Source organism: Diceros bicornis, chromosome 20, assembly GCF_020826845.1.
Source record: "Diceros bicornis minor isolate mBicDic1 chromosome 20, mDicBic1.mat.cur, whole genome shotgun sequence".
Classification (NCBI taxonomy): domain Eukaryota; kingdom Metazoa; phylum Chordata; class Mammalia; order Perissodactyla; family Rhinocerotidae; genus Diceros; species Diceros bicornis.
Genome location: NC_080759.1, coordinates 20088947 through 20105914, shown reverse-complemented (window position 1 = coordinate 20105914; position 16968 = coordinate 20088947). Strand labels below are relative to the sequence as shown.

Here is a 16968-nt window from a genome sequence, read left to right as displayed (position 1 = left end):
ATTAGGTGAGTGGTTCAACTAATTTTTAAAGATGAAAAGGATGGCTATCAATGCTACCTCTAGGTAAGAAACAAAAGTTCATTCCCCCGTTTGCAAAAACTTGCGGAAGATCAGCACCTAGTTGAGTAGGTTCAAGGAGTATATGTGAAATGATAGGTTATGCTTTTGAGATACGATTTTGATCTAATTAAGGCCAAATGTGTATGTTTGTATTTTTATAAAAATAGAACTGGAAGCCACCATGGGAGATGAAGATTGGGAAGCAGAAATAATCAAACCTCATATGTCTTCCTACGTTCCTGTATTTGAGAAGGTAGTAAAATTAAAAGTTTGAAGTTACTAAATGCTACAGATTTTATCAAAGTTGAAAATCACTTTGGTGGGAAAGTTTTAAATTACGCAGTCTGAGTATACTGTGCTTATCCTCATGTGATTGTTATTAACTATGTTATGGGAAATGAGAAAGAGGCATGCTAAACCTCAAATAGAGTAAAATAGTCTGAAGTAATTTGATAATTAAAAACTAATATAATATTATTAACAACTTAATTGAAATCTCAGTGACTTAGGACTTACTGTGAGTGAAAGCAAGCTTGTACAACTGTGGTTGAATGTCTCTGAGAGACACTTGTATAGAAAATGGAATAATATAATTTGGTTCTGGGTGACATTTTAAATTCTGAAAATTGCTTTTATACCAAGAGGGCTCTCAAGAGAAATACTTTAGGGTGATTCAGATGAATTATCAGTTTGATCTTCAAATGTATGAATCATCAGATTTTTTTTTCTCAATGGCATTTTGAGTTACATTATAATTCAGAAGAAGGGGTCCTCGAGTAGGTTTTTGGGTTTCAGTTTTGACTTGAAAAATTTTCAACAGACTCTAGAAGATAATATGTTTTAAGGGATTGTTTTTGCATAAGTGTTATCTACTTGAAAATGTCTCCAAAATTGATTTTTTTTTTTAGAATTTTCAGTTAATATTTGTTAGTCAATTCTGACAAACACTTTCTGATTCAAGTGCTGTCTTAGTGGAAGTTCTTATTTCATACAAAAATATAAAATACGTAATCCTTTGTCTTAATTGGATTTGATCTATATGAAAAGCTTATGTTAAAATACCCAAGATATTAATCTGAATTTATCATGTTTCTTGTTTTGGGACTTATTTTAGAAATAACATCTTTTGTATGTTGTCTTTTCTTTCTTTTTTTTTTTGTGAGGAAGATCAGCCCTGGGCTAACATCTGTTGCCAATACTCCTTTCTTTTTTTCTGAGGAAGATCGGCCCTGGGCTAACATCCATGCCCATCTTCCTTTGCTTTATATAGGACGCCGCCACCATCTTCCTCTGCTTTATATGGGACGCCACCACAGCATGGCTTGTTAAGCAGTGCCTAGGTCTGGGATCCGAACCCTCCAACCCGGGCCGCCAAAGCGGAGTGCACGAACTTAACTGCTGCATCACCGGGCTGGCCCCTTGTGTGTTATCTTTTTTTTTTTTTTTTTTGTGAGGAAGATCAGTGCTGAGCTAACATCCATGCTAATCCTCCTCTTTTTGCTGAGGAAGACCGGCTCTGAGCTAACATCTATTGCCAATCCTCCTTTTTTTTTCCCCAAAGCCCCAGTAGATAGTTGTATGTCATAGTTGCACATCCTTCTAGTTGCTGTATGTGGGATGCAGCCTCAGCATGGCCGGAGAAGCGGTGCGTCGGAGCAAGCCCGGGATCTGAACCCGGGCTGCCAGTTTCAGAGCACGCACTTAACCGCTAAGCCAAGCCACAGGGCCGGCCTGTATGTTATCTTTTTATTGTCCTCTTCCCATCTTAAAAAGATTATAACAACATCGGGAAAAGAGGGGAAAAATGACCTAACAATCTTGCTCACTAGCACAAGCACTCTGTTAAATTTTCAGTAAATTTCCTTCTTTTTCCAAAACATATTTTTATGTAGATTGTGATGATAGTACTTAACAGTAATTTTTGATTCCAGCTTTTTCACTCTTCAGCACTGACTATTCCATATTACTAACTTCCAAAGAATAATTTCTTATGGTTATATAATATTTCGTGGAATAGATCTATCATAATATAACTGATTTTCTGTTGGAGGGAATTTAAGATGTTAGCTTTTCACTATATTGTGAATATCTGCAGCTTATTCTTTGTTTTAATTTGGGAGTGTTTTTTTCAAAACTGGAATTACTTGGTCACAGGATATTTTATAGTTCTTTTTTCCCGTGGTTCTCAATAGATTTGTTGTAATACAAAGTTGAATTACAGATAGAGACTTTCTTCTACTTGGACTTTAATAGTCTAATTTAAATTTTTTCTTAGTATGAGATTTTGTCTTCATGAAGTGTTCTTCAAACAGTATACTGCACTGTAGCGTGTTGTGCATATTTGTTGCATAGGGTGTCTGAAATTGAGGATGGCTGTCAGTCTTTCAGATTTACCTTTTTGGAATCTTTGTGCTATTCAGTAACATACCTTGTTTCTTGATAGTGGAATACTAAATTGAATATTAATTTATGTTAATTATACCTTATGATTCTTTTTTTTTTTTGAGGAAGATTGGCCCTGTGCTAACATCTGTTGCCAATCTTCATCTTTTTCTTTATTCTCCCCAAAGCCCCAGTATCTAGTTGTAGAGTTGTAGCTCTTCTATATGGGACACAGCCTCAGCATGGCTTAATGAGCCATGAATATGTCTGTGCCCAGGATTTGAACTGGTGAACCCCGGGCCACCGAAGTGGAATTCGAGAACTTAACTGCTACACCACTGGGCCGGCCCCATACTTTATGACTCTTAATACATATTTGTGTGGGGCCAATTTGTAGTAAATTTTTTGCATTTGTCTGCAAACTTAACACCTGATGCTGGTTGTGCAGTTAGTTATTTGGCATAGTTGACTTTAAGGAACATGGTGCAATCATCAACTTTGTTTTCCTGTCTTGGTTGAATAAAAAGTGCAGAAACTAAGGATTGAATACATGACGTTTTTATGTAGGAGAAATCTGAGATCTTTTTTTCAGTTTTTCTTTTAAAGGCACCATTTTGATTGGTTGGTGTAATTTAATTTCCATTTCAGGGGACAGCTAGGCTTCCCTTTGGTAAATTTGTAATGGCTCTGAGACCTCTTGGATTGGTGTCATTGTAAACAATATCTGTGATCAACTTTTTACGAATTCTTCTCGGGATCTTTCTTTGGACATTTAATGTTGACACATACTTACATAATTTTGAACTACTAGGCTACTGTTCTGGTAGCTGTTAGAACTTCCCAATTCTAGATTTTGAAATGAGTGTACCACCTGGGGTTTAGAACAATAAGAGATATGAGGTTAAGAAAAATTTGATAATCTAGCGATTATGTAGTCCAGAAATCTCAGTGGTTAGGCATTTGTACATTGCATGCAAACTTGTTGGGATGAGTGTTGGAATGAATGAGTATGGTGAACATAACAGGATATGGGATTAGCCTACTAGCTGTAATGCTTCTTGTTAGATGACCATGGGAGTAAATCGGTAGTGATCACTTCTGTCTGATCTGTTTGCCTTTTTTGTAGCATGTTTCAGAAGGCAAATACTCTTGTGATTAAAGTGGCAACAGCTTGAGATAATTAGCCCATTCACAATTACAGTTTTATTCAGGAGTAGTAGCAAAGTTTGTAATAACGGTTTAGATAAGAAAATAAAGTTTGCAGCTTCTCTGTTCACATCCATAGCTCTGTTCTGAAGGAGCAGGAAAAAAATGTGGCCCTTGGACATCGTTGATGTGGCAGACTTGAGGAAGTTGAAGTGCTGGAGCCTGAGGAAGATTTTGAGCAATTTCTGCTTCTAGTCATCAGTGAGATGTGGGAGGATATTGTGTCTTACTTGAGAGCACGGAAGATCATATATGCTGAATATGAGCAAGTTGTGGGAGATGGACAATATGCTTATCCAAATAAAAACCCAAGAAAGTGCTCTCACTCATCTTCAAAATCTAAATGATGGAGTCGAGGGGAGAGTGACAAAAAGGTGTGAGAAGGCTACAGATATTGCAAAGATGGTAGAGATGTTGGTTGAGCTAGTCTGGTGGATAGAGAAAAGTGAATCCTCTAGGAGGAGGATCAGCAGTTTACAGCCAGGGGGTTCTAGTCAACCGAAGGAGATTGGCTGATCCCCTGGAGAAGCTGAAACCAGAGAGCCTTTTCTTTTCCTCTGTCTATACAGTCATGCGCTGCATGACGATGTTTTGGTCAGCGACGAACTGCATATACAATGGTGGTCCCATAAAATTAGTAACACGTAGCCTAGATGTTTAGTAGGTGATACCATCTAGGTTTGTGTAAGTACACCCTGTAATGTTCGCACAACGATGAAATTGCCTACCGACGCAATGCTCAGAACATATCCCCATTGTTAAGCAATGTACCACTGTACTCGGTCCTCACTTACACTAGGTTTTTGTTATAGTTTGCGGTTGATGACTTCAATGTGAGTTTTTTGTTGTTTTTTTCCCCTTTTTCTCCCCAAAGCCCTGGTAGATAGTTGTGTGTCATAGTTGTACATCCTTCTAGTTGCCGTATGTGGGACACTGCCTCAGCATGGCTGGACAAGCGGTGCATTGGTGCACGCCTGGGATCCAAACCGGGGCCGCTAGTAGCGGAGCGCACGCACTTAACCACTACGCCATGGGGTCAGGCCCCTCAAAATGAGTTTTGATTGTTAAATATTTTTGTTTGGGGAAATAAATTTTATTTGGAAAATGCTCTCACATACAGAAGTTAGGGTGTAGGCTGTAAGCTCTTGCAGCAGGCCCATTTGTTCCTGGGCTTTGGTTGTTATTTCAAAATTTTGAGGCGCTTCGCTCTTTCTTGTGTGACTTGATAGTTCCCTGGAACTTTGGGTCTGAGTGTAATACATTGAGACTCAAGAGTTGGAGTTCTCCAGCCCTGGAGGTGCTGAAGGAGCTGTATTCTAGAAGACAGCTCCATGCAGCAATTGCTGAAGAAACTGAAGAAGGGACCACACTTCCCCTGGGTTTCTGAATGGGGCTGATCTGGCTAAGACTGATGGATCAGAAGGGCTAGAAGATGGTATTGTCTGTATTTTGGGACTTTAATTTCTGTGTGAGACCAAAGGAGGAGAGAGATATTTTGTTCAAAATTTAAATTTTATGTGGCACACTATCTAATGTAACCTCTCTGGGCAGTTTATTTGGACAACCTGACTCAGCTTTATTTGACATGGAACCTTAGAATAGGAGATGAGATCTTGGTATTCTGTACAAGTTGATGTAATATGCTGATGCATTTCAGGGGATTCTGGGCACAAAATGAAAGATACTTGCGAAAGTCATTAAGGAGAAGGAAAACATGGAACTATCTGCATTGGACCCTAAACTGGCCAGGGAAGAGTCATCCTCAAGGTTCCTAAGTTGCTCAGCTGGAAGATCATTTGAGTAGCAAACTTGACAAGTATTTGAGGTCAAAACCCTACCGTGTTAAAAACAAAAACAAAAACAAAAACAAACTTACCATGTGAATAGAAGTATTCGTTTGCTTGAAAAGACAAAAGACTTAAAAAAAGGTATATTTCAGAATTGAAAATAATAAGAGCATGTATAAGGTGAAAATAAAAGTGTTCATCAACATGCAAATGGATTATTTATAGCTGTGTATGAGAACCCTTATGTGTAAAACATTTTGACATTTCCAGAGTGGTTCATTTGGATGGTTTAAGAGATTATAAATGGTTTACAGCTAAGTATTCTAAAAGTAAGCTAGTGACAAGACCTATGATTGATCCAGCAAATTTTTATGGATTCCTAGTAGGTGCTGAAGACAGTGGTGAACATGGTAGATAAGATAAGCTTACTGTCATGGATGTTATTTAACTGGAGGAGACAGAATAAGCATATTTGAGAACGAAATAATTATAAATAGTGAAAATGCTATGAAAAAAAACTCAGGAAAATGTGTGTGTATGTGACTAGGGTGGGGTGGATTTAGATCAGGTGGAGAGGAAAAGTTTCCCTGAGACAATGACTCATAAGCCCGAGACCTGAAGGAGTCCCAACAAGACATCTTGTGCAAAGGTCCTGAGGAGGGAACAAACTTGGGGTATCAAGGGAACAGGAAGAAGTACAATATATTAGCTTTCTATCACTGCTGTAACAAATTACCACAAACTGGGTGGTTTAACGCAATCTCTCACAGTTCTGGAGGCCAGAAGTTAGAAATCAAGGTGTCAGGCAGGGCTGTCCTCCTGTAGGCTTTAGGAGAGAATCTGTGCCGTTTCTAGTGGCTATAGGCATTCCTTGGCTTGTGCCTATATGTCTCTCTGCTCTGTGTGTTGGTGTTAACTCCTTTTGTGTCAACTCCCTTTGTGTCTCTCTTATAAGGACACTTGTGATGACATTTATGGCCCACCCAGAAAATCCAGAGTAATCTCCTCGTTTCACAATCCTTAATTGTATCTGCAAGAACTCTTTCGAAATAAAATAACATTTACAAGTTTCAGGGATGAGGACTTGATATCTTCGGGTGGCCGTTATTTAACTTACTACAGCTTGTTTGGCTAAAGCATAATGAGATAAGACAAGAGTGGTAGAAAATGAAATCCGAGAAGGAAAGGGAAAAGGAGAGGGAGAGGATGCTGGAGGTAGTTGTGTACATAGAGTTGACAGGACTGGATATGGATAGTGAAAGAGAGGAATCAAGGGTGATGGCTACGTTTTTAGTTTAAGCAACTAGATGGGTGATGGTGCCATTTACTGAGATGGGGAATATATGGAAGATGAACAAGTTTGGGAGGAAAAAAATATCAAGAATTCTATATTTGCTGTGTTCAATTTGAGATGCCTATGAAAACACGTAAGTAAGGATGACAGTTGGTGGCTTATATGAATTTGTTGCTTCGGAGAGGGGTGAGAGCTATAGATATAAATTTGAGATTATCTGTATATTAATGAAATTTAAAGCTGTGAGATTGGGTGAAGTCAGATAGAGTAAAACACACTTAGAGGGCTCTGCCATAAGCTCTGGAGCGCTCCAACTTGAGAGGTCTGGTAGAGGAGGAGCAGGCAAAGGAGATTGAAGAGGGAGTGGCTGGTGGGGCAAGAGGAAAACCAGGGGAGTGTGTGTTCCTTATGCCAAGAGAAGAATGTTGTAAAGAGGAAGGGAATAGTCTGTCGTTTCAAATGCTGCTGAGAGCTCTGGTAGGATGAAATGTAAAAGTAGTAATTTTATTATATATTTTCCTTATTAAAAGCATGTTGAGTGCAGAGGTGAGGAGGGAGGCTAGACTGGAGTGGCTTGAAGGAAAAATGGGATATGAGAAAGTATAGGCAGCAACTGTAGACAAGACATTTTGTTTTAAGAGGGGCAGAGAAGTGGTGCAATTGTGAAGGGAATATGAAGTTAATTTATTTTTAAGGTAATGGAAGAGGTTAAGGTTCATTTTTTATGATGAAATTAATTCTGTCGAAAAAATTTTTTTGATGTCTTGTTTCAGAATTTGCCTTGGAATTTGTAAGTTCCATATATATGGGATGTTAAATTACACAGCCTGAAGGTTGTCTAATAATAATAGTTTTTCAGTTCTTTAGTGCCCAGAGTATTTCATTACCTTTTATCAGCTTTGTAACACTTATAAAACCAGCTTTTTTTGGGGCTCTATTCACTCTAAGTAGGGAAAACAGGATCACTCTTCTTATCTGTTTTAATGTCTATGGTAATCATAAATGGGAACTTTTACTGTAGCAGTTACCAGAAGCCCAAGGCATTTCAAGGATACTATTGTCTCTCTGTTCTTAATAACTCAGAAAAACAATTGGATGACTTTAGAGCTTTATAAAAGTAGTTTTTAAATTTAGTGTTTTTTGTGAAAGAAATTTTAAATAAGTATTACCTGAAGTACCTACGTTGGTGCACTCCCTCCAGCTTTGGGTTTATTTAAGGGAACTTACTTGAAGGAATATTGTGACTGTTCTAATGTAGTAGGTTAAGGTATTATCTGTAAGTTTTAAGTCACTTTTCCTTTTTAAATTATTGAATTCTGATTTTCATATGAAAGCATTTCAGAGCTCTATTCTGAAAGTTTTGCCCTAAGTAGAGGAAGTTTATGTGGGAGGAAATAAAGGAGTGGATTAATGATGATAAGGACACCCTAGGAGTTGGAAGTGAGAAAAAAGTTACTCAAGTTGTGGTTAACCCAAGGATACTCTGAGAAATGCTGGAAAGGTCCAAAGTAAACTTGAAAGTTACGGATTTTATAATAAAGTTGAATTTTCTGAGTCCAACAGTCATTATACCACTGCCATGTAATGTATATGCATTAATAGCGAATACATTTTTTTTTGAGACTAAAGTAGGAAAAGGGTGCAGTTAGTATTTGTGAGCATCAAAGACAGTCTTCAACTATTTCTGTGACAAGTTTGATTGAAATTAACCATGAATATTTTGACCCCATAGCTGACATGCACCACTTTATTGGATTTGTAGTGCACCTGCAAGATACATATACAGTCATTGCTGCATAACGACATTTCCATCAACGGACCGCATATATGATGGTGGTCGCATAAGAGTAGTACCATATAGTCTAGGTATGTAGTAGGCTATCCCATCTAGGTTTGCGTAGGTACACTCTGATGTTCGCACAATGATGAAATTGCCTAATGAGTCATTTCTCAGAACACATCCCTGTCATTGAGTTACGCATGACTGAATAGGTACATTGTTTTTAGTGCATAACTGAGGTTTTCTTTCTTTCTTTCTTTCTTTTTTTTTTTGTGAGGAAGATTGGCCCTGAGCTAACATCCATGCCAGTCCTCCTCTTTTTTTGCTGAGGAAGACTGGCCCTGAGCTAACATCCATACCGATCTTCCTCCACTTTATGTGGGATGCTGCCACAGTGTGGCCTGACAATTGGTGTGCCTGGGATCTGAACCCAGGCCGCCAGCAGCGGAGCATGCGCACTTAACCGCGGTGCCACGGGGCTGGCCCCTGAGGTTTTCTTTAGAGTGAATTTCTTTTTAAAAAATGTGAACACATTAATTTGTTTCACTTTGTATAAACATATTTGAAGTTTTAAAAATAAATTTCCATTGTACTTTACTGTACAAACTGTTATGCACTCCTCTTCTTCTGTGCTTTACTTTATGCAGTACTGATGAGTATACTGTAAGATACTAAATTCTGTAAACTGTATTGTGTATTGTCAGGCATTGATTTATTCATGTATTACTTTGGTTAGATTGTATTTATATAATAATAGTATTTGATTATACTTTTCAAGTGTATGGGTAGCTAAACTTTTATTTCAAGTAAGGTGTCAGGAAACTCTTTTCATAAAAGGCCAGAAAGTAAATATTAGACTTTGCAGGCCTTATGGTCTCTGTTGCAACTTTGCTATTGTAGTGTGAAAGCAGCCATAGACATACCTAGATGAATTGAGGGTGGCTGTATTCCAATAAAACTTTATTTACAAAAACAGGTGGCCCACCAGATCTTCGTCATGACTGTAGTTTGCTGACCACTGTTTTAAGTGATATATTAATATGCTATACATATAATGTTAAAGTGAAGATGTTTTGGAATAATTAATAAAGGAACATCAAGTGACCCAGAAAATCTTACTTCTACAATTGTTTTGTTTTGAACAAAGCCCAGTTATTAAAATTTTTTAATATTTGTGAAATAGATGACACATTCAAAGTAGAAAACTAGTCTTTTCTTCCTTCTTACAGGATAGGTATTCTTCTGGAGCAAATGGAGATGCTTTTAACAGGACTCCAGCTTCATCATCAGGTAGGTGTTAAGGCAAAAAGGTGAAACCCTTTTTAGGTTAAGGGCTTTATCTAGTGAATGAGGAACAGACTAGTAGACATCTTGTAGAGAGTGTTTTTAAATTTCCTAGTGAGAGTTCATTCTGGTTTGGATATTTTGGGATGGGGGCCACTTCTAGCTATAGGAAGAGAGAGAGTCTAGTGCTGTAGACTGTATTATTTGATTTGGTGGGTTTGCTGTAAAACCTGTGCCCAGTGTGGAAGTTGCATGTTTGGCTTTCAGGCTGCTAGGGAATTGTCAGGGCTCCTGACATAAGGGAGTAGGAGACTAGACTGTAAGGCTGTTGAAGCAGCTTGCAGTGGTGGTGACCTGTCAGGATAATAGCTGTTTAAAACAAACCTGCTGTACCATCAAGATATCATGAGTTTCTTTGAGATCTGAAAATTACTTTAGGAAGGGTCCTAGGAGAATAAGAGAAGCAAACCAAGATAAGGGAGCTGCTGTTTTTCCTTCACCACTTGTTTCTAGCTGGGTTGCCTAAATGTTTTATAGAGTTGATGTGGATGGGAAGATAGGTGGAAGTGGTAGGACTTGGGCTAGGAAGTTAAACTCATGGCAGTAGTCTTTCATTTTCTGGAAGTCCAAAGTAGGCTGAAATGCTATTTCTACTATATTTTCCTCAATTATTTTTATTGTGGTAATATACACATAACGTAAAATTTACCCTTTTAACCACTTTTAAGTGGTATTCACCACCATCCACCTCTAGAACTTTTTCATCTTCCCAAACTGAAGCTTTATACCCATTAAACAGTAACTCCCCATTTCCTTTTCTCCCTAGCTCTTGGCAACCACCTTTCTACTTTCTGTAAATTTGAGTTACTATGAATTTATTATAAGTCTCTACGAATTAGAGTAACTACTACTTTTAAGTCTTACTCTAGTGCGAGAGAGAGAGCCTGGTGGCACCAGGTAGTTTCATCATTTCTGTCATCAAAAATTAGTGGATGAGGTAAAACATTTTATAGTCAAGGGAGCTACTGGCCTAATGAAGCCTGTCTTAAAGTGAAAAAACCTGTGGAGAGGTAGTTTCTAAAATGTGAAGGAGAGTTTGCAAGTCAGAGTTCATCAGGGTAAAGCAAATAATTCCCATGTTCACCTTAAGTTTAGAGTAATTCTCTTGATAGAAAGAAGTTAAGTTTAGAAGAGAAAACTTTTGCTTTTGCTATTATCAAGATGTGTTTATCTTTCATAAACACTTAAATACGGTGGTTTAATATAGAATATTTAGATTCTCAAAAGTTCATGAAATTGCTACCTGCTGAAACCCCAGCAGAAGGCTGACTTTGCTTCTACCATGTGAACTGCAAGCATGTGAACTGCAAGCATGCCTGTGTACTTGAAATATTCAAAAAAGACAAATGGGTAAAGGTAATCTTTACTTCTTAACATGTCTGTTTGCATAGATCATTGTGTAATCAGGAGAAACATCGTTCTTTGAGGTGTCAAAAACCAATTTTTGTAAAGGAATGCAAGTTTAGTATATTAAAGCATAACGTTGTTTTGTGGTGAAGTCTTTGAGAAGCTAGATTGAAATAGCCACCAGCTAAAAGCTAGGACCTGTCTCAACACTGGATCTTTGAATGTACAGGCTAATGAAATGAAATCAGGTAATGAAAAATATAGGATTGCCTGCTTACCTTCTTCTGGATAACAAGTACTTTGGTAGCTCTTTTTTAATTAAAATTTTTTTTCATGAAAATAGATTTTCTTTCTTTTTTTTTGGGAGGAAGATTAGCCCTGAGCTAACATCCGATGCCAGTCCTCCTCTTTTAGCAAGGAAGGTTGGCCCTGGGCTAAAATCCGTGCCCATCTTCCTCTACTTTATGTGGGACACCGCCACAACATGGCTTGACAAGCGGTGCATTGGTGCATGCCTGGGACCTGAACCCTCGAACCCTGGGCCGCCGAAGTGGAGCGCACGCACTTAACCGCTACACCACCGGGCCGGCCCCCAGATTTTCTTATTACAGAAATACATGTGAGGGCAATGAATGTATACTAAGCCAATACTTAAATTTGCTTATTGTGAAAAAAAACCTTAAATACAGAGGTAAAATGAAAGAAATAAGATGATCTGAAATCTTGGCTCCCAGATTTAGCCACCATTGACAGTCTGATTTTTTTTAGATGTCTGTATATTTTCCCACATGCATAATTGTATTCCGCTGGCATATTATATATATGTTCCTTTTTATCATAAATACCTGTCCTGCTTTTCCTTTGCATACCTACCCTTTCACACCCTTTTCATGATCTTAAAGTTGTGTTTAGATATGTTTCTTTTCATTGTTTATTTCACAAAGATGGAATCCTGTTATACTGCATCTTGCTTTTACTTAATGATAGTCATGGAAACCCTTCTAAGTCAGCTGATGTAATCTAATTCTTTCCAAAATTCAGTGAAAAAAATTCACATTACCTGGTTTTAAAATGTCAAATACTAGTAACTTCACAGCTTATAATTGAAAACATTTAGTCCCCTTTGTTATTCATCATTTGACTTCCTAGTATGGAACATGAGTATTTAGCTCCTCCCTTTCCATCTGCACACCCCACTCACACTTCTTCTCTTCCCTCTCTCCTGATAGTTATCACAATTTTTGCTTAAAAATCTGTATTCAGTTTTTATATCATCATGGCTGTGTATATATCATTCACATTTGAGCCATGCAATGTATTATTGTTACATTTCCTTTATTATTCAACTTGTTTTGTTTTTACTAGAGTTAATCATTGCTTTGTTTTATTTACTTGATCTTCTTTGTTTCTTTTGCTAATTCACTCGGAAACCCTCTGTCAGAAGCACACATATCTATATTTATAGTTACTTTATAACACATCTTTCTAACCACAGATTTCCATTAAACTATCTATATTCATAGTTAGTTTCTAACACATACAGTGATCAGCGTGTTTTATTTTTTGGTGAGGAAGAGTGGCCATGAGCTAACATCTGTTGCCAATTTTCCTCTATTTTGTATATGGAATGCCACCACAGCATGGCTTGATGAGCGGTGCCTAGGTCCACCCCTGGGATCCGAACCTGTGAATCCTGGGCCAGCAGAGCGCAGTGAACTTAACACTACGCCCGCTGGCTGGCGCCCATCAGTTTCATTTTTCAAAAGCCTCATGTTTGATTCTTCCATGTGCTCCAATATGGACTTGCTGCTTTCTAAGTTCTCATCACAAGACTTACCCTTCACCTCTTTTCTGTGTCACATTCCATTTTCCCTGGATCCCGTGGTTTTTCTATCTTGATTCCCCTCACCTTCCCACCCCCCACCCACCCCCCCCCCCCCCCCGCCTTCAGTGGAGCCCATTTTCCTGCAGCTTCATAAGAAAGGAAGCATGGGAAGTTAATTTGAGATATTGCAAATATCTTTACCTTCATGCTTGATTAATAGTTTAAGAGTAAAATTTTAGGTTGGAAATAATTTTCCCCCCACACTTCATAGTGCTTCACTGTATATGAAATTCTGGTGATGCTGTTGAGCAGTTTGACAGTCTGAGTCCTGGTCCTTTGTATATGACTATTTTTCTAAATTCTTTTAAAGCTTTTAGGATCTTATTTTGTTTTCTGTATTTTGAAAATTTTATGATTACGTACCTTGATGTGGGACTTTTTTTTTTTTTAAAGATTTTATTTATTTTTATCTTTTCCCCCCAAAGCCCCAGTAGATAGTTGTATGTCATAGCTGCACATCCTTCTAATTGCTGTATGTGGGACGCGGCCTCAGCATGGCCAGAGAAGCGGTGCGTCGGTGCGCGCCCGGGATCCGAACCCGGGCCGCCAGCAGCGGAGCGCGGGCACCTAACCGCTAAGCCACGGGGCCGGCCTGATGTGGGACTTTTTATTTATTGTACGAGACACTTGGCCTGTTAAATCTGAAATTCATATCCTTCATTTATGAGAGGTTTTCTTGTGTTATTTTTTTCTCTCAAGATTATTATAATTTCATTTGAAGATTATTTCTGTTCCCTTTATTGTTTCTTAGAATTTTTTCTTCCTGTGTTTGTTTTAGTCTGTGTCTTTTATATAGGTGGCTTTCTTCAAAAGTCGGGTGATCCTTGCCTGCCTTTTTGTATTTAAGACTGGAACATTAAAATGCTGATTGGAAACTCAACTCTGTGTGGACAAAGCTTGCTGATGGGCTCTACTGATTGGCCTAAGGCCAGGCTGTTTTACTGGGGAGAGCAGTTTCCCTAGAGGGGAATCATCTAGTCTTTGTCTAGAGCGTTTAAGTTTTTTAAACTATGTTTTCTGTTTCATTTTCCTGTTTCATCCTTCCTTTCCTCCCTCTCTTTCCTCTTTGTAATATTGTACAGATCCTGTGCTGCCTTTGCTTATTTTTTTCTTACCTATTTTTTTGAATGATTTGAATTCTTCCTGGAGCAGGTATTTGTGAGAGGGAAGTGTCAGGGATTTCTAATCCCTCTCCTTCTCTGAAGGAGCTATTCTTTTTTATGTGTGTTTTAAAACATACGTTGTTTCGTGTGCATATTTTTTGTGTGCATGTGTTTTCTGCCAACCCCCACCACTATGTTCAAGATATATTCCTAATTGATAATTGATTTCATTTTTTCTAACTACTGAATGGTATTTCGTACACTTTATCACCAAGTTTTATCTATCTCCCTACACCCATGATGGACACTGACGTTAACGGACTATTTCCCTCTACCACCACAAGGATGAGCATTCTTGTACATATCCCTTTGTGGGCCAGAGTGAGAATTTCTTTGGGTAATTGATTCAGAAGAGGAATTACAGGATCATGGGGTGCATGTGTATTTAATTTGACTAAATACTTAATAATTACTTACCAGAATAGCTATACTAGGAAGTATATACTCCTGTCAGTAGGACATGAGGGTTCTTATATCCCCATTGACATTTGACATTATTCAACCTTTTAATTTTAGCCATTCTGTTGAGTATAAAGTAAAATATCATTGTTTTAATATGTGTTTATCTGATTGCTTATGAGCTGAACTGTCTCTTCATATGCTTGTTATCCTTTTGGGTTTCTGCTTCTTTAGGTTGCCTGTTTATATTTTTAGTCCATTTTTTTATTGGGTTTACTCTCTTTCTCTTATTGATTGGCAGGCATTCTTCTTATGTTCTAGATTTTACACTCGTTTCTGATTTAGACATTGTTGAATGTCTCCTTCCATTCTGTTATCTGTCAGTTCTGTCCACAATATGCCTTACTGATCAAAACTTTTAGTTCTGAAGTCAAACTAATTTTTCTGCTTTGTGATTTCCTTTTGCAGTTTTAGTTAAGAAGCTCTTCTCCACCTCTATGTCAAAAAGTAACCATCTAAATTATCTTTCGAGTTTTACCTTTTACCCTTAGCTTTTAATCATCTGAATCTGTCTTTTTTTTTTTAATTCATGGTAACCCATATTTATTTGAGTGCCAAATAGTGTATGCAGTATCATTGTACATACAAGGCTCACAAAAGAGAATCTTTGACATTAGAGTTTTTCTGGTCAACCTGGTCCATGGTTATAGTGGAGGTGTTTTTTTTTTTTTTTTTTTAATTTATATCATGGTAAAATAAACATAAAATTTACCATCTTAACCATTTAAAAAAATTTGGTTGAGACTTTTTTCTTTTAGAGCAGTTTTAGGTTCACAGCAAAATTGAAAGGGAAGTATAGAGATTTTCCTAATACCCCCTTTTCCCACAAATGCACAGCCTCCTCTGCTATCAACATCCCTCGCCAGAGTGGTACATTTGTTATAATTGATGAATTTACATTGACACATCCTCACCCAAAGTCCATAGTTTACATTATGGTTCACTTGTCGTGTTGTACATTCTATGGGTTTGGACAAATGTATGATGACATGTATCCATCATTATAATATCATACAGAGTATTTTTATTGCCCTAAAAATCCTCCTTGCTCTGCCCATTCATCCCTCCCCCTCCTTCAACTCCTAGCAACCGCTTATCTTCTGTCTCCATAGTTCTGCCTTTTCCAGAATATCATATAGTTGGAGTCATCCAATATGGAGCCTTTTCAGATTGGCTTCTTTCACTTAGTAATGCATTTAAAGTTCCTCTATGTCTTTTCATGGCTTGATAGCTCAGTTCTTTTTAGTGCAGAATAATATTCCATTGTCTGGATATACCACAGGTTTTTTTAATTTATTCACCTACTGATGGACATCTTGGTTGCTTCCAAGTTGTGGCAGTTATGAATAAAACTGCTGTAAATATCTATGTGCAAGTTTTTGTGTGGATATGAGTTTTCAACTCCTTTGGGTAAATACCAAAGAACACGATTGCTGGATGGTATGGTAAGGGTATGTTTAGTTTTGTAGGAAACTACCATAAATTGTCTTCCAAAGTGTCTGACCATTTTGCATTCCCGCCAGCAATGAGTGAGAGTTCTTGTTGCTTCACATCCTTGCCAGCATTTGGTCTTGTCAGTGTTATGGATTTTGGCCATTCTAATAGGTTATGGTGGTATCTCATTGTTTTAATTTGCGTTTCTCTAGTGTTAGACATGGAGCATCTTTCCATATGCTTATTTGCCATCTGTATATCTTCTTTGGTAAGGTATTGGTGAAGGTCTTTGACCTCTTTTTTAATTGGGTTTATTTCCTTATTGTTGAGTTTTAAGAGTCCTTTGTGTATTTTGGATAACAGTCCTTTATAAGATGTCAGATGTCTTTCGCAGATATTTTCTTCTACTGTGTGTCTCCTCTTCTCATTCTTTTGGCGTTGTCTTTTGCAGAGCAGAAATGTTTAATTTTTGTGAAGTCCAGCTTATCAGTTATGTCTTTCATGGATTGTGCCTTTGGTATTTTATCTAAAAAGTCATCATCATACCCAAGTTCATCTAGTTTTTCTCCTATGTTACCTTCTGGGAGTTTTATAGTTTTGCATTTACATTTAGGTCTGTGATCCATTTTGAGTTAATTTTTGTGAAGGGTGTAAGGTCTCCTCTAGAATTTTTTTCATGTGGATGTCCAGTTGTTCCAGCACCATTTGTTGAAAAGATTATCTTTTCTCCATTGTATTGCCTTTGTTACTTTGTCAAAGATCAGTTGACTGTATTTATATGAGTCTATTTCTAGGCTCTTTATTCTGTTCCATTGATCTGTTTGTCT

General features: G+C 37.6%; 1 protein-coding gene and 1 pseudogene across 1 annotated transcript in view; both read left to right on the top strand.

The window, feature by feature from the left end:
- Window positions 1-241: 241 nt before the first annotated feature.
- The window catches only part of DDX4 (DEAD-box helicase 4), a 68184-nt gene continuing 51457 nt past the window's right edge, over window positions 242-16968 (top strand). The window contains exons 1-2 of the mRNA XM_058563472.1: window positions 242-313; window positions 9739-9799. Coding sequence (XP_058419455.1) covers window positions 242-313; window positions 9739-9799 — 133 coding nt within the window. The remainder of the gene's footprint in view (window positions 314-9738; window positions 9800-16968) is intronic.
- On the top strand, window positions 3754-4164 carry LOC131418828 (MORF4 family-associated protein 1-like; annotated as a pseudogene).